At 47.1% G+C, this 26,747-nt stretch overlaps 1 protein-coding gene across 1 annotated transcript in view; it reads right to left on the reverse strand.

Moving 5' to 3' along the window:
* NOTCH1 (notch receptor 1) overlaps positions 1-26,747 on the reverse strand; it is a 98,277-nt gene that overhangs the window by 44,466 nt on the left and 27,064 nt on the right. Inside the window, exons 3-4 of the mRNA XM_086921036.1 lie at positions 4,917-5,185; positions 4,086-4,418 (exon numbers count right to left, since the gene is read on the reverse strand). Of these exons, the coding sequence (XP_086777162.1) occupies positions 4,086-4,418; positions 4,917-5,185 (602 nt within the window). The remainder of the gene's footprint in view (positions 1-4,085; positions 4,419-4,916; positions 5,186-26,747) is intronic.

Consider the following 26,747-nt stretch of genomic DNA (forward strand, 5'->3'; position numbering starts at 1 on the left):
AGCGCCATCTTGTCATGTCCTCTGTATGGCTACAGGGCTAGTACAATATAAGATTTTCTACAATATACAACTTGAGAAGTGACTTTTAAGAACTTCACAACTGACACGAATGACATGTCTACTGGTGTGAACCTTATGACATGAAATCTCACCGCAGCGATGTGTAACCCCCTGACCCAGCATCGAAACAGCTCAGTAGGGCGGCCCGGCCAGAGTAGAAGCCACTGCTCCATTTTCTTCCAAAGTTTTCTTTGAAGGAAACGTGACTGGTCAAAAGGCAAAGCTTGACTTCCTGTTTCGGAAATGCTTGCGAGTCTAGTGTTGAATTAAGCGACAATCTCGCTTCCCTTTTCTGTCAATGCTGCCATCCCCCAACACAGCACATAAAACATGCGTCCTCATCGGTGTGGCGTCATGCGCCAGAGACCCTGGGGTAATTCAGTGATTCATTTGTTAAAAAAAGAAGTGCCAAGGCTCTTGTCAGGAGGCCACTGCATCTTGCACCACACATGTGGAGAAGTGTGGCTCAATGGTTAGAGCGGCAGACCCTGATGCAGAGGTCTATCCCGGGACCAGGGTTCAATTCCCGCCTCGGCGGCTCTTGGATTCCATCTCCCCGGACCTGATAATTCTCGCCTCGGTGCCTATTCCAATCACGGGTCCCACTCTGTGACTCTGGGCAATAGCTTGCTTAATCTCCACACAGACCCCAGCAGCGCTTGGATGCCTGGCTTCACCTTGGGGGTGCCCAGGAGTGGACATCTCAGAGGAAAGCCAGGAAGGGTTCCACAGCGGTAGGAATACAGCGCTATGAGACCTCTGGGTAGAAGGCGCTATATAAATACAAACACATTTACATTTACATTGCCCCTGCTATGCTAAACAAATACTAACCATCACACTCCTACAAGTCTGACAAATCGGACTGTTTCAGGCCTCCATAGCTATGAAGAATGTCTTGGGCAGCAGGGATAGTCCTCCATTGTATAAATAATTAACGGTTGTTGTGGTAATCTCTAACGTAGGCAGACAGCGCCACCCAGTGGCAGACTGCCACAAGTGCCAGTGTTGACAATTAAGTGCTGGTGCCAGCACCGGAAACCACAGGCTCAAATTAAGCACTGGGTAATATGTTCTATATACATGTGGTCATTATTAGTAAGTTGTACTACATGTGGCAGTAGCGGCTCGCACAGGTAAGAGCGGTGAGCAGTGGGGTAGGGCGGGGTGGTCGAAGTCGACAGGTTAAGTAATAGTAAATAAATACAACCACTCACCTTGCGCTCAACGCATCACTGGTTTTTATTCATTATTTAATATTACTTAACCCGTCGTCTGCTCACTTCCACACACCCCCATCACCACTCTTACCTGTGTGAGACGCTACCGACTTGTGGCTGTGGTAGAAGTGCCCCCACCCACTGCAACTTCTGGCAGTTCGTAAACAATAATGTATTGCTTGGCTAGGGGTCCAGTTGGGATATTTGATGCTTGCAAACAAATGATTGGCAGAATAGAAGCATGTTTAAAGTGGATATAATCAAAAAATTAATTAGGAGCAGTCGCATCTTGAAAAGTTTTAAAACGGAATTGTACATCTTTTACGTGCCAACGGATAAACTGTAAAGTGCTGACTTTGCTAGCTTCTACTTTGTTTGGCTCTCTTTGTAACATACAACTCAGGGCTCCTTTTACAAGCTCTGCACTGCTCCCTACTGTCGAGAGGTGGATGGGACGCCTACTGATGACATCACAGCATGGCTGTTCCCAGGCTCCCCTGAACGACAAGTCAGGCTGAGAAGACAAAGGGCTCAGGTAGGACTGCTTCTACAGGCCAGAGAGACCAACAGCAGTCAGTTTACAAGAGATTGGGTTTAGTGTCCCTCCTTTAGCAGGCATTATGTTTTCTTTGCAAGGGGATGTGAAGGGAAAAACAATCTGCATTATTATCATTCAAAACTAATCTAACCACTCTTGTCCCATTCTGCATTCAGTCAATAGATAAAAAGTTATCTGATCAACAATGGCCTCTCATAACCTTTCGATGTTGTCTTCTTCACGGAATAAACTGTTTCTCTTATGTTTGATTTGTTTTTAGAATTCAGAGCACTGAAATGTGTTAAGCTTGTCAAGTACAGCTGTGAACAGGAAATCCGTCTTCTTTCCTGTCACGAAAATATCTACAAGAAAAAAAAAACACCTCGAAACTTGTTGAACTTTTTACTTATTGGTCGGCATGTTGTAGAGTTGGCAGAAGGAAGGTGAGCAGCCGGTTCCCTTGTACAAGAAGGCGTGGCGCATAGAGTGGTCTCACCACTGTGGTATGGATGGACGCCACACTTGAACCCGCGACAGACGTTACCCCTGGGTGTCCGACACTGACGCCCACGCCAATGTGACGCTGGTATGATGAACCACGAGTGGTAGGAAGACAGGCTCTTCTAAGATACCGCCTACCAATACCAGGTCTTAGACACCGGCTTATTTGTCGATAACGCCTATTGGAATATGGCTATACAAGAAAAACACATGTATATAATATTAACAAATTCAGTTTTCTTGCTAACCACAAATGATGCTCTCAGAAAGCTCCTCAACTCATAAGCAATTTCCTTTTAGTGTCTGCACATGTGCATTCATCTAAAAAAGAACTGGCTGACACTTATGGTGTAGGGTTATTACATTACATTATTATTACATTTCTTATATAGCGCCAGAATCGACCCCCGAAGGGGTATCTCCGCGCTTGCCTTGGGAACCCGTCCTGGTTTTTCCCTGTGAGATAGCCCCTACAGGGCATCCCCAAGGTGAAAGCCAGGCATCCCGCCGCAGGGGGGCCGTTGTGGAGATTAAGCAAGCTTAATGCCCAGAGTTGCAGAGTGTGAACCCATGATTAGGTCAGGCACCGAATCGAGAATTATCGAGTCCGTGGACATTTGAGCTCAACACCCTGCCGCGTCGGGAATCGAACCCTGGTCCCGGGTCTGACCTCTGCTTCAGGGTCTGCCTGCTCTAACCAGTGAGCCACACTTCTCCACCTTGAAGCTTGGGTTGGGAGGAATCGACACACAGAAGACAAACTAGTAACTTTCTTTTTGTAGCCCTCCCAGGAGTATGCACATGATGCTGTGAAGCCTGGAGCATATTGCCTTTGCCTCTCTGGGAAGGAAGGTTGGCTCATCCTTGTTTGAAACCAGTTGCGGTCCTCTGAATGTGCACAGAGCCTAAAGTGAGGGCATCGGAGAAGGTGAGATACTTTGCTAGGGCAGGTGCCGCATGATAGCAGTTTCAAGAGAGAACCGACCTAATGGAGCCAGCAGAGCGCAGTAACTGTCAATTGAAAAAGACCTTTGCTAAGTCCTTTTGGAGTTTGTAGGTTGGGAGAGATCAGGTCATGAACATGCTCTGCAAGGAATTTCCAATAAGAATCTAGAATATGACAATAGACAAGTGTGGCCTGTCCCATTAAATCCACTACCAGCTTACACACTGAGCACTTGAGTACATATAACATGCCAAGTCTTTTCCAAGATTCTACTTCCAACATTCCCTCTGGCTCTAGGGTATTTCAGACACTAAAAAAGGTTCACTTTTATATTGCTCGTCTTTGTCTTCCTTCCCCTGAAGAATTTGAAGACCACTGTCCTCGGAGGCTGACTCTGGTGCAGAACTTCTGTAGCAAATTGAAAGGTTTTTAGATAGTTGCAGAAACTATACCTAAATATACATGTATGCTTTAAGTCAGATATGGAAACTGAATGGTCCAATGATATGATTTTGTCAATCTTTCATTTTCGGTACAGACTTGAAAATTCTTCTATATGATAAATAAACTACTTTGGCATATAATATTGAGGCTCGCCTGCTTCCAAAGGCTCTTAATTCCCAATTCCAACAGCAATTAAATTATCCTAGGAAGATTTAGCCATTTGTCCAGGAAAATAAAATTTGATTAGGGTGGATGCTGGGAAGCATGATTTACCCACCACTGTTCATTTCTCTCAACGTGTACAGGTGTTTATCACACAGGTAACAACACAAAGCTCCATGGAGCAACAGAAGAGGCAGAGGGAAACAACACATACCTGGAAGACATGCACATTCATAGGTGGTATCCCCTGTCTGGCGGCAGGTTCCGCCATTCTGGCACGGGGAGGGGTAGCAAGGCACGTAGAGATTTTCGCAGTTGCGTCCCGTGTATTCCGGTTTGCAGGTGCACTGGTATGATCCCACCTCGTTTAAGCACGAACCTCCATTCTTACATGGGGCAGAATTACATTCGTTGGTGTCCTGTTTGCAGGTGGGTCCATGGTAAGCTGGAGGGCACTTGCAGACATACTGAGCTTCGAAAGGCACACACTGTCCTCCATTGCCGCAAGGGTTCGAGGCACAGGGATCCGCCTGCAGGCAAGTTTCACCTAAAGAGCCAAAGGAAAGGAAAACATTATTTAGCTCCAGATACCCAAATGTTTCTTCCTTCCTAAATGTGTAGCCTTTGCTTAATTTATACCAAAATATGTACTGGTACCCAAAACTCTCTTGCAGGATCAGAAGGCTCAGCGAAGAGGCTCGATGGGCCAGGGAGGAAGGCTTTGCCATACCCCATGTCCTCCCAGATCTACTACATAAAACCTCCCCGGAGAGCAGCATGCTTGCCGTCAAGAGTGAGAACAACAGTCCTTCATTTACAAAAGAAGGACTGTCTATACAACAACTAGTAAAGGATAACTTTATTGGTTGTCCTTTTTCTATGTCCATAAACCATAGTGATAAATAAAAGGGACAGGGGCAGTGTGGAAATTACTGTGGAATATGAATAAGCGCATGATCCCCAGAAATAAGCGCCCACTGGTAACTACAGACACAAATTAAGTACAGTGTGACGCAGACATCTGTTCATTGGGTTTCCACTTTACCTGTCCACCCCGGGGGACATCTACACTTATGCTGGGTGAGGCTGGACAGCAGTTCGCATGTCCCACCATTGCGGCAAGGGTTGTTCAGGCAAACATTATCGGTGGGAGTCAGGCACAGCTTGTCGGAGTATCCCAAGCGGCAGATACAGCTATAATCCACGGTGTTTCCACGGATCTCGACTTGGCACGTTCCGGAGTTCATACATGGAGAGCTAAGGCAGGGGTTGGAGTATTCGCACCTTTCGCCTACAAATGCACTGCTGCTACACCTGTAACAGAAAAGAAAGTTTGGGTGATTTCAACGCAACACATATCTCATCTTGTGTCCTGAACAACAGTTTACTGTACTTCAATTTGCTTCGCGCCTTTATTTTCCTATTTCTTGGACCTCTCAAGTACCTGAGTGTAATTGACTTATTTCGGAGTGATTATCTAAATTCCATAATATCCTTCCAGCTTCGATCCAAAACCCAACAAACCACATTTCAACACTATTAAAACAACCAGCCAACATTCATCCAACACCCAACGAACAGCCATTCCATCACCCAACCAATAATTTTCCAACACCCATACTGCACTTAACCAATAGCATTCCAAAACCCTTCCAACCATTCAGCACTCAAGCAATAGCTTTCCAATACCCTCCAGCACCCAACCAATAAAATAGTCTTCCGAAACCCTTCCAGCACCCAACCAATAGCATTCTAAAACCCCTCCAACACCCATCAAATAGCCTTTCAAAACCCTTCCAACACCCATCCTGCACTTAACCAATAACATTCAAAACCCTTCCAAAAACCATTCAGCACTCAAGCAATAGCATTCCAAAACCCTCCAGCACCCAACCTATATCCTTCTGAAACCCTTCCAGGACCCAACCAATAGCATTCAAAAACCCTTCCAACACCCATCAAATAGCCTTCCAAAACCCTTCCAACACCCAACCAATAGCATTCCAGATCCCTTCTAACACCCATCAAAAAGCATTCCAAAAGCCTTCCAACAACCATTCAGCACTCAACCAATAGCATTCCAACATGCTTCCAACACCCATCAAATAGCCTTCTAAAACCCTTGCAACACCCACTCAGCAGTCACTAAGGGCCAGTCAACAGTCAGCCAAAATCCTTCCAAAAGACTTCCAGAAACCATCCACCACCCATCAAAGATCCATTCAATAGCCTTTCAAATCCTCCCCACACACTTTTACCGATTGTGTTTCAACAAAAACTACAGAGCTACTAGCAAGTCTGCTCACCAAGGTAACCGTAAATCTACTCAGAGCACTTTTCAAGACTCCTATAAATATATACATTTGTTATCCATGGACAAACAGACATCCGAAGCGGGTCCTCTTAGAATTGCAAAGTATCAAGATTACATGGAGATCACACATTGTTCGATCACAGGAAACGAATGGGATATTTCTGTGTTCATCTAGCTCGCCTTTTAATATGAATCAGTTACTCCCAGAGGAGGAGCTGTGGTCAGAAGGGAGCAAGGGAGGGTAGTGTGCAAGGAGTTTGCTGTCCAAGCGATGTGACCTTTTTTTGTGTCCTTTCATGGCAATGAGTCCACATCTGCTGTCTGTTAGGCAAGTGGTGCCCTTGTACACAACCTTGCTTACAGCACAGTTTAGGCTCTTCTTCAAAATTTAAGATGCAGATATGTATAGTGTTTGTTCCCATACAAGTGGGGTTTGCAAGAGCTGTAATAGGTACCTTACCAACAGCATGATGAATTACTAGACACTGCCTAGCTGTGTCCTGTAGGCCGGGGCGGTAAATTCCGTTCCGCTTGCGGAATATGCGGAATTTCGCGTTCTGCAGAGAACGTGGAATTGCCAAAAATTCTGTGATCCGCGGCTTCGCTGAACTTTTTGCTTGTTTGCACTTTCAAAATGCGTCTTCATGGGATATTTCCACCCCAAGCACGCGAACAGCGTTCGCGAACAGGAAAAAAGCATAACGAACGGGCGGAACAAGCAATTCCGCATGTTTGCGGAAATTCTGTGTGCTTGCGGAGATTTTTAACAGTTTCGCTGAGATTTGCGTAGCGCAACTACGCAAATTCCACCAATCCCTATCCTAGTCCCTTGCACCTGGGTTACGCAACACGCACTAAGCATTCTGGGATTCGTAGTTCAGTTTTCTCAATATAAGTAGGAATAAACAAATCCCAGAATGCTCAGTGGTGCTGGATGAAACACCAGCGATGCTTTAAAGTTTCCTTTGTGACAGGAAAGGGTCATTTGACAGCGACGACTCTGTGTTGCCTCCTCGTACAGAGCGCCCTTCTCCCATCCTTAAATGAATGGGTTTTGTTTTGGGGAGGGTGCAATCAATCAGCTCCGCCCTTAGGACGTGACCCCTCCGTCCAAGTGGACCAGCGGTTCTCTGGGAATCCCTGGTTCACACGGGCCATCCCTGCACGTTCCTACCTGCCTCCTGCATCTTCCACCGACCCCCCCTAGAGCCATAAATCATGGAGCTTAAAAGAGCTTTTCAGGAGAGTCTCCTCCTGCCCCATGCCTGCCAGATGAACCGGAAAAGAAACCCTCCAGAGACCAGTGCTCTCTGCCCCTTCTCTGAACAGATTCACTCGAGCAAGCAAGATAAATATGAGCCTCCCACCTCCCAGCCAGGCGCAAACACTGCACATCACTGCCCTGCAGATTCCAGATTAGCTGTGGCAGTTTCCATGTTTGGGGAGGGAAACTGATCCGTTTCACTTTGTGACACCCTAATGAGAATGGACACATTCCAGTGGCTGGGGGTGCGCATGCGCACTTGGTCGACAAGGTCTATTGGTTTGCTGGATGTTGCATCAAAGTACACCTGACTCAAGTAGAAGGAGCTGTGTGCCTAAAATCCCCCCCACCCCTTCTGGGGTGGGCAGCACAGGTGACAGGAGGTCAGGCTCGACATGTTTAGTTGCAAACAACTTGAACAAAACTCCTCTGCCTAGTTAATGAATATTCTGAAAATCCAGCTTGGGTCCAGACCCCCCCCCCCCAGTCATATGATAGTCAGATGTGCAGCCCGTGCCAACCCCTGGGTTACCCTGTAATGCCCATGGCAGGGACGGTGTACTTGTTTATTGGACAGTCATACGTTAGACGGCCCTGAACCCAGCAAATGAAGGGCATATGGAACCGCATTCAGACTGCGAGAACCCTCATGTGTGATGCATGCTTATAGAATAAGGCTATCATCATGCTTGTAGGGTCCAGTGGGAGACAACAGCATCAACAATCTCAAGAAAGTTACATTTATCTAAGCCTGCACTGCATGCACACCATGAAGGGGCCGTGGTGAAGACCCATAGGACCTCCATGTGCACGAAACGTCAACGAGAGGCACACAGGGCGCCGGGCACATCACAGCACGTCCAACTGTTAGAACTCAGGAACGGTGGCACGAACTCCTGCAAAGTGGACCCCCAAAGCCAATATCACAAACAAGTTATGGTTTGCCTTCAGCATCATCAGACTGATAGCTATTCTTGTATTCTTTTCGAAGGCTGTATTATGCATGACCGCTGAAATAAGGATAATGTTGTTAGAACATTGTTTTTTATGATCGAAGGCACTTCGTGGATTAGCAAAAATCAGTCAAACTGGAAAATGTGAGTTTCAGAAGTTTCACTGAGTGTCGCCTGTGCAGTTTCCCGGAAGAGCTGTGCGTCATGTGCGGCAGATCTTAGAGAGATAGACCCTGTGTTATGAGCACACCTCCTGGGCAGTGCAGGTGTGTGGGAAGCTCGCAGCCACGGGGCTGGTGCGAGGGGCGAGGAGCCCTTTTGGAAGGGGCACAAGGGCGCACCATCTGTTGCCCGAAAGCTCAAAGGTCTGGACTTGCACAAAGCAAGTGCGAGAAGACGAATTACTGGCCATTGGGGTGGGTTGTTTACTGACAGAACAAAGAGGGGTGCTCTCAGCACACAGAGCCCCGGAGGATGGGAAAGGAAGACAGACTGCAAGAGGCCAGCAGCAGGCAACAGATGGACCCTGGGTGAGCGAGGGCAGGGGACAGACACACGGCTGACAGCCTGCCTCTGGGCACCTCAACTCTCCCCTCAACTCTGAGAGGCCACGATTGCAGCTAATCCAATTAACTGCTTTGTTTTCCAAAGTTACTAATGCCTTACTCAACAGGTTCCTAATTAACACTCTGATCATGGGTCAGATATTAGAAAACTGATCCTTATTTTTCAGCTACCGAGAGTCATTCTTGTCCTGAAATGTGTACGGCAAGGTCCTCTCGTAGGCCAGGTCAGCCCCTTGGGGCAACCAGGCACTGGTGCTTGCACTTTTCACAAATATCGCTGCACGTGCATCTTAAGGACAGAGCTAAGCGCAGTCGCTGTGAGCAGAGTCAGGCTTGTGCGTGTGTGGTCTCCTTTCCTTTTAAAGTCTGGTGGTGTTGCATCTCCTGGATGTTACCAGGGGGGTTTCAGAGTGTAGCTTGCTTAGCTAAGTACTGGTTAATGACTTAGTATGTTTCCATATCCATTTCTAATGTTACTAGCATTTGTAAGGCACGCTTCTGCCTACCATTGTGCTCTGGACACTCTTTCCACCCTCTACTGGATTTTTCATCAACAGGTTGTGGTTGACAAGTGAATAAACGTCTGTTCAAGTATTACTTATTATTGGCTTGGATAAGTTCATCTGAATAATTAAGGGTGCCCGGTTGCTGTGGTTTCTATTAAAAAAAGGGTTGATGTGGATGTTTGTAGCCGGACAGTATCCCACAGTAAATCAGCAAACATCTATTGAAGACATATTTGGGGGAATGGCTTAGTACAGTACCCTACATGAATGAGAAAATGTAATCATATGTCAGGGGGCCGAAAAGTCTCAGCGAATGAGGGCCATTGATCAACATGGATCATGGGTCTTCTGAAAAACGTTTTATTTTTAATTAATAATAAGCACCTAACGTGAAACAACAAACAAACAGGGTTCCCAAACAAAGTCTTGAAGCACTGGAGATCTGGGCCATCATTGCTTGCCTGGCACACTTCCTTCGACAACCCTTCCAGTTTCAAGACTTTTCAACACAAGGTGCTGTTTCTTCCACACTCTAAACCCACCGCCCTTATCAGGGTGCTTGAAAATAATCTCTCCGAGAGGCTACACCGGTTATCAATGCAGAACAGCTATCGCAATAAAAACAAGCATGTCCCCGCTAGCAGTTTATAGCCTCAAAAAATTCAATTCTATATTAGTGGTGATATTCGTGTCCTTGTGGCATACACGACCTTCTCGGAATGTCAGGACCTTATACTGATCCACGATACTGTAAGACGTGAGAATCCGCCATTTTGGGCACTTCTCGCCATTTTGGGCCCTTCTCCGGGGTTGAGATAGAACCAGCAGCTCGAGAGAGGCAGGTTATGGCAGATACTGACAGACTGGCTCTTCGCGGACACAAAGATCACTTCTCTAATCCCAGGTCTTTACCGATGGGGAAAGACACTTCTTGTCCAGGATTTACTAGGACAAGCATCACTCAGAGATTTGGACCAGGACTTCATCAGATTCCTGTGTGTGGTCTTCGCCCGTCTGATCCCAACCCCAAACCAGGCCAGGGATCAGCATTTCTTTCTGCTCACCTGTAAATAAACCCGCCCACTGGTCCTTTGTCTGCTGACCGACCCCTTGACCTCGGGAGACACACCTGCCTAGATGAAGCTAGGTTAAAATCACGTTTGTACTTTCTTTGCTGGGTAAAGAAAGCAGGCTCGCTTTACAGTGAATCCCTTCATTCCTTAGACTCAAGCCTCTGTAGTGTGAAAAATTGAGCACGGACTTTTGAAGGACTTTTGTAACTCCAAATATCTCTTCCACTGTCAGGATGCTGATCTGTTCTAGAAACTTTACTCTGTCCAGGTGTAAGATGTCTAACTCTGCCAGCTCTGCACGATGTTCATAAAACTCGGGTAACATCACCTGCCTGGTGTTTGGAACCCCACACAATCCAGCTATTGGAATACGAAATGAAATGAAAACTGTCCACCACTTCTGACAGACGTGTTACTCAATCCTTGCAATGAACGATCAATTCATGAATATTGAAATGTTTGAGATGGAAGAGAATTGGACATAAATTGGCCACCCCACAAAAGCAGCACTTTCCAAACCTGGGGTCGATGTTTTGCCAACATGGCCTACAAGTTGTATCCAGGTCAGGAATTGGAGGGGGGGGGAAGAAGAGAGAAATGGCGGGCAAATCCGAGGGAGCACTGCGCCAACCTCGGTTTTTTCTCGCTTCCTTGCCAACCTCACCGCGGATTCACTGCTTAGAAATGCTGCGCCGGGGTGGGGGCCCGGAGACTTTTCAAGCAAACAAGTTTGCATTCTCCAGACCCAGTGAAAGAAAATGTCCAAGATAAATCTGTGCATCTGCTGCGGGAGTACAAAAGGCGCCGGGAGCAGGTGTGTGCATGCTAATGAGAGGCGGCAGCTGCTCTCCAGGGCCAGCCCCCGGCAACCTTTAATGGCTGCTGGGGGCTCGTGGAGGCGGGTGCAAGTGAATTATACAGCCCTGGGTAGTGCAGCAGGGCCGCTTTCTGAGGCCTGCTGTTGGGATGAGAGGCGGCCTTTGTCCATTGCTCCGGGCTGCACTCCCTGGGGGCCAGCAGTGGAAGCATGCTGACTGCAGAGCATTCAACAGTCCTCCCAGAAGCAATGTCTTCCTAGAACTTCTCGCCTTCTTTTCTTTAAAGTATAGATGCAAAGTTTATTAGAACATGTGAATAAGGCATCAAGTCACTCTACATACAACCCGATAAGCAAAGTCTTCCAGCAAGCCACACCATGTGAAATGCACTGTAGATTTACAACCAAACAAAAAACATTCCACCATTACTCAATTCAAACAAGTAAAGCGATAGCTACAAATTGTTTGATTGGCTGCTAGGCAGACCATTAAAATGACTCTTGCAAGAGTCGCCCATCACGGGTAGGCGATCATACTATCACAGGGTCTCGCAGTGTGGCCTAAAAAGTGGGATGCAGGTTTGTTGTATTGGGGTTCACCTTATCTCTGCGACTGCATTAGGGACCAAACACAGACCACACAGGCATTGCATTGCAGACCGCACTGAGATTTTACAACTACAGAACTTTGACTTTTCCTCTTGAAGTTTCCATATACCCTTAATGCCCTGAAAAAGTCCAGGCGAACCTACACAGGGGCGAAACATGTGGGCTCAAATGGTATTCCCTTGGAAAAAGGAAGGGAAACACAGAATACAGCAAATCTTATCGTTCTGTGTTAAAACAAGAAATACTCACACAAATATACCTTGGTGACTTCAACCTCCACTGGAACGATCATAATGATGCGGTGGTAAAAGGTCTGAAGAATTTCCTTAACGCCCTTGACCTCACTCAAATTTGCAACAGTCCAACACACAAGAAAGGCTCTATCCTCGACCTCATCATCTCCAAAGAGGCCGCTATCAAACTCGAATCTATCCAACCCTGTGATTGGTCGGACCATCATACCATCACATTCTTCATCAATGAAAAAGTTAAATTTAACCCCGTTCAACCCGCCAGGCCCAAAGTCTGGAAAAGAGACATGAAAAAACTAATCTCAAACTCTCTGCCCCCCAGCAGCTGCAACTTACTACTTCCTCCTGCTGGCGTTAAAGATGTCCAATCCTTGACTGATCACTATCTTAACACTATGACCTCAATAATTAATGAAGTCGCACCCTTGCAACTAAAAAAAGCCACCACAAAAATGTCCAATCCCTGGTACAACGGGAGTCTCAATGACGATAGACGCGCCATGCGAATGGCAGAGCGCACCTGGAGATCAGCTCCCTCCGCACTGAACCTAAAAAACCTGAAGAAAAGGAGAAACGCCTACTTCAGGAAAATAAAACGATCAAAATCAGACTTCTTCAGCCGTCAGCTTGACCAAGCCAAAAATCGTCCGAGAAAGCTGTTTGAGCTTATCCGAACACAATCCAAAGAACAACCCCAACATCTCAACACTATGTGCGAAGCTCCCTCCTGCGAGGACTTCGCCTCCTTCTTTAACCAAAAAACTGACAACATAAAAAATGACCTCCTCATAGACGCAAGCCTCTATCCCAAACCCCACCGCATAGCACCCACTAAACCAAAAAACAATGCCACCTGGTCAACCTTTCTCAACTACACGGAGGAAGAAATTGGCAAACTGCTCAGCACTCTGAAACCATCCAATCACCTCACGGACCCCCTTCCTGCTAACGCTGTCAAAGTCCTTACCCCGTCGCTCCTTCCACTCTGGACCAAAATCATTAACAGCTCACTTCAACAAGGGATCATTCCCGACTCCCTCAAAGTTGGTCAAGTCACACCTTTGCTAAAGAAACCTACAGCTGACCCCTCTGACCTAAACAACTACCGTCCCATTACCAACATTCCGACTCTTGCCAAACTGCTGGAAAAATGTGCACAAATACAATTAACTAAACACATTACTCAGTTTGATCTCCTCAACTCTCATCAATCAGGCTTCCGAGCAAATCACAGTACTGAAACTGCTATGACTCACATAATCGACGACGCCCTCCAAATCCTAGATCATAACGATACTTGCCTCCTCATCCTCCTTGATCTCTCCTCTGCATTTGACACTGTCAAACATGAGAGCTTACTCGAACTACTAAACACAAGAATGGGCCTATCTGGAACTGTGCTCAAATGGTTCACGTCCTTTCTGCATAACAGGTCGCAGAAATTCAAGAGCAACAACTTGATGTCCGCACCAAGACCTGTATCGCTAGGCGTACCACAAGGATCCTCCCTATCCCCAACTTTGTTCAACCTAGTTATGGAACCTCTCACCACCTTGCTGCAAGAATCCAATGTACACTTCCACATGTATGCTGACGACACTCAACTCTATCTCAAACTACAATCACCCAAAGACATCACGCTCTTGAACTCAACGATCAGAAGCACCCAATCGTGGTTGGCCGCTAATCATCTCAAACTCAATGCCCTTAAAACAGAGTTCCTTCTGATCTCACCACCCGCGAAGAGCACTACCGCACAAATGTGGCTTAAAGACCTAACGGCACTCAATGTCCAACCCACCATCGTGGACTCAGCAAAATCTTTGGGCATAACACTTGACACCAATCTCAGCATGCAGGAACACATCAACAAAGCAACTAAGGGAGCGAACTACCAAATCAACACCCTTAGGAAACTTAAACCTTTCCTTCCAACCAAAGACTTCCAAACTGCGGTACAATCTCTAGTCATACCTCGAATAGAATACGGCAGCACCGCCCTCTGCGGTCTCCCCCTAGCCACTACGGCACCCATCAGAGCCTCTCTAAACGCCGCAGCGAGACTTATCACTGGATCAAAAAAACACTCACACATTTCCCCTGACTTCAAATCCCTGAATTGGCTGCCGTTTGAAGCCAGAATACACCTGAAAATCGCTTGTCTGACGCACAAGGCTGTCCACCTGAGCTCACCTAGATACCTCGCTCAGAAGCTGACGATTTCTGGAGGCTCCAGAAACACTAGAGGTACAAATAATCTTTTGCTAAAGCCTAAAAGATTCCGCAAGGAAAAAACCTATAAACGCTCCTTCTCAGGAATGGCTCCCAGGATTTGGAACTCGCTCCCCCCTGAAACCAGGCTCATCACCTCTACCATACTTTTCAAGAAAGAAGTAAAAGCGATCCTCATGGCTAAATACACTTGAACCACTACTGGAGAAAAACTACAAAGACTTGATACTCATCTGTACTACTTGTCGAACCCTTTGTATTTTTATTTCGACTTTGAAATTGACTTATTGATTGCTTTATGTTATCACTTCAATGTACCTTTAACATGATTGATGTATCTGCGTATACATGCTCCCCTCCTCTGTAAAGCGCTCTGATATCTGCGAAGATCTTGTTCGCGCTATATAAAACTTTCAAAATAAAATAAATAAAATAAATAAGTGATATTATATTCAAACATGTTTCTGGTGTTGTTGGCCTGCAGATTATAGTCAAAATCTGGTCCTGTGTGCCACCCTTACAAGTAGAAACTGTGACTCACTACTGTGCAGAAACTAACAGAATGGTAAGAAATTGACAAAAGTGTCCATTTCAAGCATTTGTGCTTGACCCTCTAACTCCTTCAAGGAAGAGTTATGTCCTCAGCCAGAGCCTGCCCGGCAGCCACTCACAACATTCCTCACCACCTCTGATGGGCGCTGTCCGTCTGGCCAGCTCTGCTGAAATATGGCGGAGTAGGCATCTTTCATGCGTCGCATGGATATGCTGATGCCTTTAGTCAAACACCAAGGTTCCAAAATAGCAGCTCAGCGCACGCTCTTGGGGCATTTCTAAGTGTGGTCTTTAACTTTGCACTGGCGCGCTAAATACATCACCAGCACAAGTCGCGAATTCATGGAGCACGCGCCTACGGAACCATGGAGACGAGGATACATTCAACATGGCTGCCAGAGGTCAGACTGGAACAGCAAGTGTGGAAAACCCATCCATTCCTTCGACAAAGTTGCAAAATCCAACACTATCGATGAGTTGATAGATTTTATAGAAATCGATTGGGGCAAATTCTGTCAGGTCGGGCAGTCTGCGTAGGCGCAGCTGCGTCATCATTGGAGAGCATCCCTAAACCTCACGCATCTCACACAACACCCCGATATATGCCAGAGATCAACCATGCACTAGAGGGGGCCAGGAACTCGATATAAATCGGAGTGCTTAGAGGCCTTGTCTGGGGTTGGAAGTGCTATATACATTCCACAACAGTATGAGTAGAAGGTAATAAACCTAGGCTCTACAACTTTTGTCTGTAGCTCCCAAGGTTGGTGCATCTGCTGCACAGCAGGGTCAGTAACGTAAGAGTCTAGGCAGGGTCCACTCAGTCATATATCTATCTGAGTTATGTAAAATGAGTTCAAATGAAATGGGCTATGGCGCTACGAAGCTGCATGACTGTGGGTGTGAGCACTACACAATATATGTGTTAATATGAATAACATCACCCATCTCCATTTGATTTCTGAAGAAAACTAAGACTTTGGACGTCTCCTTCTTAGAAACAGGTACTGTATTCGTTCCAGGCAAGCAGAGGTTTTAACAGATGCCCATGGCATTCAACCAACCTTCAGAGTAAGGGCTGGAGAACATTTACTGAGACCATTTTACCAAAAATGAGACACAACATCAAAGGAATGAAATCTTAGGCCCGTGTTTACAGGACCTCCGACTTTGGCAGATAAAAGATAGATGGCAAAGGAAGATGAAGTGTTTTGCTCAACATCACACAATTTGGTCAAATGCGGAAGCCAAGATTTTTACTCGTGTTCCCCAGCTCCACAAAAAACATAAGTCGCCTGCAACAAATTAGCACCAACTGCAAGCTATGATTTTTTAAGTGTTGAGCACGGGGCTGGAATTGTGGGAGACACCCACGTGGAAATGCATAGCTCCGCGAATTTAGAAAAAGGGGAGAACAAATCAACTCAAATTTCACAAAATCGGAAGGTGCCTTTAAAATCCATTTCTCCCCAGAAGCGTCGAGTACAGCTCGCCAGAGACACGCCCACCGCAGTTGTCCAACAAACATCGTCTGCCCTTTTGTTGGCCGGCTTCAACACTTCCCTTTAACCCCTCGAGCAACAGGTTGTGTCTTTTTCACGCCCTCCCCCCCATCTGCAGAAATGTGACTCCTGGAAGCATCCAGGGGCAGATGTTCCTCTGACCTCTGACCCAAGGCGAATGCAGACTTCTGCCGTGGTCCCTTCGTCTCCATGCCTCCCCCTCCGCCTCCTCCCAGCCCCAAGCTAAGCTGCCATCTGCCGCCCTGGGACAGACAATTAAATGGAAAAAAGCTAAATGGAGGGAGGGGGCGAGAGATTAACCACTAATTACCGTAGGACTTTGGCACACGGCGTGTGATAAAACGTGAATTGTGGAGGTGAAGCGATATACCAGTGTATCTGGCGCTACCTGGCACGTTTTACCCAGGATCACACTTGTGAATGAGAGACAGCCGAGCTTAACGTGTTAAAAAGATATTGGTGACACGGCCTTGATCGGAAGTCTAAAGCACAACTGGTTTCACTAGGCAAAATCGTGGCACGTGAGCCTGTTTTGCTGTGTAACACAATAGCGCATTAGAACAGAGTATGTATACACACATTCATCAAGAATTGGAGTGAGGCGCAGAACGACGTGACCCTCTAAAGTACACAGAGGCATTTTACGCATGTCAACAAACGGGCAGAATGTGTGTGACATCATGAGCGTTGGATGAGACAGCGGAGGGAGAGAGAGACAGACACAAAAGAGAAAGAAAGCGTCAGCCATACAGTTTGATCGGCGTCTGCCCACTGGAAAGCAGCCTCACGTCAGCCTTCTTTAACACTTCGAAAAGCTAGAAGTGGTTTTCAGGGCCTGGCATTTCTCGTGGTCTCTCTTTCAATGGAGTGGCACACACCAGATGCAGTCTCACTCCATGCCAGACCCAATCCATGTGAGGGCCAGGGTACAACGTGCAGGCTTTTTTGAAACAGTAGGTGAGGTTTTTTTGACACCATCAACATTTACTTTTACTGCAAGTTGGAAAGGTGGCAGCTAAACTTCGTATAAACTCAACAGGGACACTGGACACCTCGGTCTATTCTCTCAAGGCACAGGATCCATTACAAATGCGATTTCAAGCCCCCTAACCAGGCAGACAGACCGCCTGGAAGGCGACTGGTAAGATAGCTCAGTGGGATAATGTATGTACAGCGGATAACTGTCAGTAACCTTAATGTCAGGTTTTCGACTTCTGGTGGGGCCACGCAGACTTTCATGCATATAAGGTCGATTAAATGACTATGTCCAAGAGAGCCAATAATGCCATCTAAAACAAGTACCTACATACAATTCGGTTTATATAATATGCTATGTGTTGTAATTACCTTATAAGTAGGGACAAGCACTTCACTCCATGATAGGATTTGGTTTGCAAATGGCTTACAGTTTTGCTTTTCCCATTACACACGCAGGACTACAGGTTCCAGAATTCAATGGAGGTGGACGAGGTACTGGCACCTGAGACAGTACACATCGACAATGCTATTTTGTAGGTACACAAATATAAGGCTAGCGTGGTATAAAAAATAATAAATAGTTTTTTTTTCCTGAATGAATGTGTTACTATGAATACTTCCTGCACTGAAGTCCCAGCTCCTTCCTGCATGGTTTACTTTCACTGCCCCCTTATCTCACGCACTATCGGGTATGCTTTCCAACTTCGCTCTCCTGTAAACACAAATGCCATGTTTGTTTTTCTCCATGGTAAAGGCACCGTGGGAAAGGCACCCAGAAAGCGAGGGGTCAGAGATTTAACGAGCCTCCCCCGCTTCCAGAATAAATGGTTTGTGCCAGCGGTTTGCTCTGTGCCTCCCCTACGCCTGTAATTGCCTGCAGGTGCTGGCAGGTGAGACGGCGGCCTGCCCAGCCCTGAGCGCACGGGGCTGCTGACATCTGCCTGGGAAGCCTGATTCTCCACGCCGGATCTGGTCTGCGCCCCCAGGCCATTCCCCTGGGCGCCATCGGAGATATGAAGTCCCCCCCCCTGCCCCGGGTGCTGGACAGAGACCAGGTGATCCTCACGCCTCATGGCTTACGGATGCCGAGTGGGTGATCCTTCAAAGTCAAGGTGTGACAGTTACAGACATGGTCTCTGGATTGGCTGATGGAGAATGGGCACGCTTCCGGGGTCCATACCTTGCTGAGGGAGACGAGGAGAACTTCCGGGACCACTGACCAGGTGTCATTGATGGAGACAACGAGCACTTCCGGGTCCCTTTGTTTGCTGAAGACGACTTGGTGTTCTTCTGGGTCTAGGGGTGCCATTGACGGGAGATTGTCTGGTCAATAAACATCTGTAATTCAGCGCCAAGATACCCTTGGGTGAACGTGCGCTTTAAAAATACACATTATGTCATGTCTTCTGGGCCTCTGGTGTTAAGGTAGACTGAGTGATCTTTCAAGGCTAAGTTGTCGCCGGATGCAACGTGGTAGCTGTTCCAGACCCAAGGCCTCTCTGAAGAAGACTGAATGCTATTTGGGGGACAAGGTGTGGCTGACGTTGATTGGGTGCTCTTCTGGGGCCTGGGTATCAGTGAAAGCGAGTGGCTGCTCTTCTGGGCCAGAGACGTCGCTGCTTGAAACTCGGTTACCTTCAACGTATCAGGAATCACGTACCAGAAAATGAATGTACTCCTGGGACCCATGTGCCCCTGACAATATACCCAGCACAGGGGCTTAGGCATTGACTCAATATTCTAAAACAAAAACTGCTTTCGGCAATACAGGACGCCATTTTGTTTTGCGTCCTTGCAGTTCCCAGTTCAGTGGTCACACATTCACAATTTATGCTTATAGCTCTCAACACCAATAAATGTCTCATTCTCTTCATAAGTTGCAACCATGATGGCCTGGAGGTTTAGAAACAGATTGTGCTATGGGCACTAAAGAGGTGCTATGGAAGTGCCCCAACACAATAGTTGATCAGTCCATGGTTGGAAAGCGCTATAGAAATGCTGCAACACAATACAATACTTAATTGATCTGGGGTTGAAGAGTATCAGACAATCCTACCAAAAGTAGAGATGCCAATTTTATGATGCGCCAAATATTTCCAAGATCTGAATCCTGCACAGCCAATGGTAAGCCTGCTCCTATACCAGGCACGCAGTGATGACATTTGGGATAGTGAGTAGCAGAACATCTGTGTGGCTAGCCTCCTCCGTCCAAAGCACACTTCACCGACATGCAGATCCTGCATGGCTGTATCTTTCTCTCAGCTCAGGTACCACACCAGAGCGGCGCACAGTGTCCTTGTCAGCATCAGATGTGGCAGGGAGTCCACTTTGAGCTATACGTACCTTGATGGGGGTACGATGTGCAATGCGTGCCTTAACAGGCACAAGTCGCTGTTGATCCATAGTGTGTTGGGCTCGTCTGTTCCTCATCTCTCAAATACACTGTAAATTGTTTATGTAGTACATTCATTCAATGTTCAAAGATGCCTTAATCAAGCTCACTTGGTGGAACATTGGGGACCAGCATTTCTAGCGGGGGTTGGAAGTTTTCTTTATAAATCCACCCGTGCCTTCTATAATTAGCGATATCTTGGTTCTTTGACTTCGCTGTTCTGCTAACATCAGGTGGCATTTCCTGGTGGATCAAGGTCTACCGCACTCCAGTGGGAGGGCTGGTAATCTCTGCTTAACTACAGGATTTATGGTTTTAGTACTAGGTGTGTTTTATTCTCTCTTCCACTGAGTGCAAGGACAAGCATGTGTCGGGGAGGACCGCACTTAGAATCACAGCAAACACCGAACATGGGACTCTTGCAAGCCAGAGCGACACACACTGCTACTCCGGTCCTATCGAGGAATACGGCTTTCCATGTGTGAATGCTGCTCATGACAAAGGGAGAAGCGACAGCCTGTAGGAACTGCCGTCAGTCCAGGGGTGGTGCTCCGGGTAGATTCTTGCCCAGGAGCCCACGTTGGTTATGAAGGTGCTGTTGGACGTATAATCGAAAGTACAATTTATTTTCGCATTCGAGCAAGTGCCCATGATCAACTGCCCCAAAAGAACAGACCTCATGCGTTGATTCCAAATACATCTTCCAATCACATCAATTATCCTATATAAGCCTCCTGACTTCTTGGCCAAGCTCTGACAAGTGTCTCTGGCAGATCTCCAAGCCACCTGACCTCTTGGTCAACTACAAGTGTACTATAGTAGCGTAAGGAACATAGAGGCTGCACTGGGGCATGTCTAACGTAGTAAACTGGATGAAACAGAGCTGCCTAAAGCTCAACACAGATAAAACCGAAGTCCTGACCTTCAGAAACAAGAGCTCTCCATGGGACTCCCCCTGGTGGCCAACAGACCTGGAACCCAAAATCACCCCCACTGACCACACCAAAAACCTTGGCATCATCATGGATTACAGACTCACGCTGGCCAAACATGGGTCCGCCGTCACCTCCTCCTCCTTCTTAATCCCATGTATGATCCATTGGCTCCCCAGTGACATCAGGCACATGGTCACCCAGGCCCTCATAACCAGCAGGCGAGGTTACGGCAATGCACTCTACACCAGCATCACAAATCAGCTCGTACAAAGACTCCAGAATGCACACAATGCCGCCGCCAGACTCAGCCTCATCATACCCCACAACGCACACATCTCGCCCCACCTCAGAGAGCTATACTACCAATCCAGAAGCGATGCCAATTCAAACTGCTCACAACATAATCCAGGCGCCACTACATGCACCTTAACCTCTACTGCAACAGAATCATGAGCCTCCTGTTCAGTGAACACCAGCACACAAACATGCACACACAAAGACAAACGTGACTGCACACACACAAACACACACACATACAGATGCACGCACATGGAGACACACACAGCTCTCGGCCCACTGAGGGTCTATCTTGACAGGTTGCATTAAACGTTGATGGCACATTTAGGGTAAAATGCCTACTTTTTTTGAGAATGTTGTCAGTAGACCGGCAGTGCTAGCACCAATGGTGCCTCGCTGCACTTGAGAAAGGCTGCACTCTGCTGCAAAGAGTTCCAAGTAAGGTCCTGATAACACGACAGACAGGCTGTTTGTTCCCAGGGGCAGCCTCCACGGGGAGACGTGCGGGGTTAATGAGAGTTAACAGGACACTTGCCTGGCACCCCTTCCCATCAGTGCACATATACGAGTGAGCCGGCTTGAAAGCGACACAACCACTTGGGTGTGTAATGCAAGCACACTCAACACTCCTGTGCCAGGCTGCGTCTTCTGATTGGCTTCAATGGAAGGGGTCAGGGTTTGCATACCAGGCGGCATGTCTGTGATAATGTGTGCTACAGCCCAGGCACCAGGGACCGGTTATCAGGGAATAGCTCCTGAACACTTATTCGAGGAATGCGCCTTTCTGAGCACTCCAGGAGTTTATTCTTGGCACTCAGTCCCACTGAATAACCTCGCCACACCCAATAAAGGCAAACAGCATCACATGTTTGGGCCTCAGATCCCTGACAGCAGTTAATTTCCAAGAATCTGAGCTGCTGAGGATGAGAAAGTGCCCCATTCTAGATGTGAGGCTAGGGTGAAGCAACGCTGAAAGTCTGAAACATAAATCCGGTACACACTGCAGACGTAGGACAGGGAGATAAGCACCGGTTGTGTGTCCTTCATGCATTTGAATGGGGTGTCTTTAAAATGAGGATGGTGGGGAATTTGACGAGGCGTGGCCTTCTTCTAGAAACGTTTTAGTGATTTTGTTTTGTTTAATATTTAGAATTTTTATATAAATTAAATGGTGCTATGTTCTGGAGATGATTGTCCAGGGCACGTGTTACCAACACTGTAAGTTGGTTAGTAGTGTCACCGGTTGTATGTAGGCTGGTTGTAGGAGCTGTGCTTCTAGTGAAAGCTGCATGGATCAGGGAAGGGGTACATGTGTATGTCGGACTTCTACAGGTCAACATACCAACTCCATAAAATGATTGACACGGGGTTTGTTGGCGAGATGTCTTCAGAAGGAGCTTTAAGTTCAGTGGGTGCAGAGACGCATGTGACATTTTGGATTGGGGACAGCCATCTTGTAAACCGGAAGTGATGGGATGGTGGGATCTGCCCCGTGCTGAAGACTACCCCTCGCTTCATAAATTTCCATGCTCCCCAGAGTATTGAAAACAGCACAGGCCCTGGCATTTTGGGTGCCCAGGAAGCGAGGGACGCTTCGTCATAACACAGTATTTTGGGCTGCACGTGGGGTGGGCTAGTACTCCATCTGTTTGAAACCTAACAGGCATCACCGGGGTTAAAGGTAACTCGCGTCGAGGAGCCCGGGGTCTACTTCTCACTTGTCGCCCCAGGACCTGAAGCTTTCTTTGGCTGGGTGAAACACGCCCGGATTTTACTGGCCAAAGGAGAGGCCTGTGCGCCTCACCTTAACAGAGCTCTGTGACATTCCCCCCGTCAAGGGGTGATATTTGACCTTCTGCCCGTTCTCCGTTATTCTTAATTAAACTTCACCCAGATTCACATGTTGTCGTCAGGCGCGTGATGTCTCAGGGCAGAGAGCAAGTGCTGCCCTTTAACCTCCAGAACGTCATAGAATGTTGCTAAGGCATAGAGATGGGGGGTCAGTTGGAGTCTTGGGACTGCTTTGTGTTTTAAGCCTTTGCCCGGCTCCCGGCTGTCCTTATCTAATAAAAGGGAATTTGTTTGGGTTAAAAAGCGGCCTTTCCGCCTCATGAAAGTGTGTGTTTGTGCACAGCCCCGAGAAGTGTTATTGAGGCAATGTCCTCAAAAGAATTCAAACAAAGCTCCGTATTTATCCGGGCAGTAGATATACTTCCGCATTTTGTGCCTGGACCAATTAGAGTGAACCAGTTGTTTCCCTATGTTCGAGAACTTCCAGATACAAACTTAAGAGGAGAACTTTAATTATCCCAAAATACTCTAAGTGGGGGGGGGGGAGGGGCACCTCCAGCTAGAGAATGCTTCTGCTGCTTTGGTCTTCAGACTTGGGGTGTCTGGCCCCATCACTCCTGCCCCTCCAAATTCACACGCCCTAAGGGAGAGAACAGATGCGTTAGTGCTATGCTATGGTGGTACAAAAATACGCCCCCACCTTTCTGGGTTTGCTATCTAGTGTCACTGACTGGGCAGAGAATGTCCTTATGACATGGAAGAGGAGTTGGCCTAACGGTTAGGGCAGTCGACCTCGAATCTGGGGAACCAGGTTCGAGTCTCTGCAATGACGCTGAACATCCTGTGATTCTGGGCAAATCACTTAATCTCCTCGTGCCTAACAAAAACAAAAAAATGAATGTGTCCTCATGTAACACAACTGGTGCTATGTAAAGTGCTATGATACCCAATACCGGGTCAAGTTTGCGCTATGTAAAAAAAACTCTGACCTTGATGCCTCCAATCTGGGGACACAACAAGTGGCTAGGCAGACTGCATGGCATATGACAGTTTCTGCCGTCAGCTTATTGGATTAATAGACATAGGGGGTCTCAGAAGTCTCCTTAAGTCTGCATATGGCCACTGTAGGTCAACCCAACATCAACTCCATCTCTACTGGAGTAAACCTTTGTACCAAAAACTCCAAAGGAGCAACTGGGCTGAGACGAGGAGAGGTGGCACTCCCCTGTCACCTCATAAGAAGTTTTATTTTATTTATTTTTTATTTATTTATAGAGTCTTGGGCAGTGTTTAAATTCATAAATGGTTATCTCCAAAAAAACACGTATAAGAAAATCTGCTCTTGAAAACACAGGATTCAGGGGAACACTAGCATTTTCAAATACAAATCACTTTCCCTACAAGGGCTATTGCCATTTAAGATGTAGCATAGCGATGCCTTTTCACCTACACATTTTGATGAATGTTTTCCTCTCAAAGTCAACTAACCTGGGTTTTCCATTTAATTCCTGCCAACTGTGGGGCAAATTTCAATGATGAGGCAAAGCTCTTTTACAAAACGGACACTTTCCTACACCTGTGTGGAGTGCAAATGGAAGTCATGTGCGACTGTCAGTACTGCGGTCACCCTGAAGGGAGGTCTTGTTCGACCCCCAGTACTGCACTCACCCTGAAGGGGGGTCTTGTTCGACCCTCAGTACTGCGCTCCCCCTGAGGGGGGGTCTTGTTCGACCCTCAATACTGCGCTCACCCTGAAGGGGGGTCTTGTTCGACCCTCAATACTGCTCTCACCCTGAAGGGGGGTCTTGTTCGACCCTCAGTACTGCGGTCACCCTGAAGGGGGGTCTTGTTCGACCCTCAGTACTGCGCTCACCCCGAAGAGAGGTCTTGTTCGACCCTCAGTACTGCGCTCACCCTGAAGTTAGGTCTTGTTCGATCCTCAGTACTGCGCTCACCCCGAAGAGAGGTCTTGTTCGACCCTCAGTACTGCGCTCACCCCCGAAGGGAGGTCTTGTTCGACCCACCCTACTGTGCTTACCCTGAAGGGAGGTCTTGCTTGACCTACACTACTGCAGTCACCCTGAAGGGAGGTCTTGTTCGACCCCCAGTACTGCAGTCACCCTGAAGGGAGGTCTTGTTCGACCCCCAGTACTGCACTCACTCTGAAGGGAGGTCTTGCTCAACCCTCACGACTGCAGTTACCTTGCCACCTCCCCTCCAGCCAGAAATGGTTTGGCCATCAGCAAGACTATGCAATGCAGTGGTTGCTTCTTAACACCTTACATGCGCTCCTACAGAATGTTGTCTTAACTAAACCAATGAACCGAACTGCACAAGGCAGTGCATAGACTGGGCTCTAATTCAACAAAGGCACCTCGAAAACATGCCTCCTGAATGTTACCATGCATTGCTAACCCATGCCATACACAGGCAAAAGGAAACAGGGACTATTTAGCATCAGTTTCAAGTGGAGAGACAAGAGGTTTGTAAAAAACGGCGAATGAAGAAAGAGAGCAGATGGAAGACGAGGAAAAAAAGGAGATATGTGTTTGCATAGCAAATGTGTTGCTTTGGAACTTCTTATGCGTGTAGAAATCAAAGCCATATTGACTACAAAAAGTATTGACAGATGAAATATACTTTCACGGAGGCCTTGTTTTCTTTGCTATCTCAGGATTCAGAAATGAGTCTATACAGTGGGTCCCTCATGGTGATAAATGCCATGTGTCAACACAAAGCCTTAGTGTCTAGAGGTGCACAACAGGAGCGTGCTGGCAGCTTTCAGGGCCTGCATACTTCCAACCTGCACCTTAGAAACTCGGATCCTACTGCACCTCCGAAGAAGCAGGGCGTGTGCATGCCTCGCATTTTAACTCCAAGCCCATGCATCTACCATGTTTCATAGGAGCCCATGTGTATGGTCATACACTTTTCATAAGGTGCCAAAGCACTTCCACGCTCCCTCCCACCCGAATACTCCCTCTCATGGACAGCAGAGGTCTGGGGCAGGACAGTGGATTTCTTTCACACATGAGATTGAGTCGCTGCCGGTCAACGGAGAAAGTGATGACTACAACTGAAGGATTGGAAATTTATGCCACACACACTTTTTCATTGCCACTGAAGAAGGCTTTAAACACACTTGCCATGAGTGGAATTACAATTCCAACATTGTAGAAAGGCAATCATTTCCTTATAGTCTTGCCTCTGCAACTCTGCACATCCCTTATAAGTCATCTGGCCACGAGTTGAAGTCATTACTGAGTTCCAATTTACCGGTGATTTATTCTGCAAGCAATAATGCTGCCTGTGAAGCAGGCTAAACTGGGCAAGTTTGGCTCTTTTGTGGCCTGCACTGCCCAAGACATGCAAGCCAGAGGTGTCCAATGCAAAGGATTCTGAATCCAAACTGAGCCATAAGTCAATCGTGGCTCCAAGAGTCAATACACGGGCCACCACATTGGTTTCAACACACAACAGAGCCATATACATTATACCAAGCATTCAAAGAGCCAGGGTGAAAACTAAGGGTACAAGCGGCTGCAGTGAGCATAGTAACTTTTACTTTACTAACTTAAGTTTGCTTGTTAGAGACAAGTAGATTATTTGTAAACTCGATTGCCCCTTCCAGAAAAACCTAGCACAACCCACAAAGACAATGCCCAGCCTTCATTGCTTCATTGGTTTCCCCACCTCAACCGGCAACCTGTATTAGACTCTGCATCTTCAGCAAGTGCTTTAAGGTTGACATGAACCACAAGACAAACCACGTTATTCAAACTGCAAGACAACACACACCTGCCATCACAAGGAGTTGTATACT

The sequence above is a fragment of the Lissotriton vulgaris genome, chromosome 5 (genome assembly GCF_964263255.1).
Source record: "Lissotriton vulgaris chromosome 5, aLisVul1.2, whole genome shotgun sequence".
Classification (NCBI taxonomy): Eukaryota; Metazoa; Chordata; class Amphibia; order Caudata; family Salamandridae; genus Lissotriton; species Lissotriton vulgaris.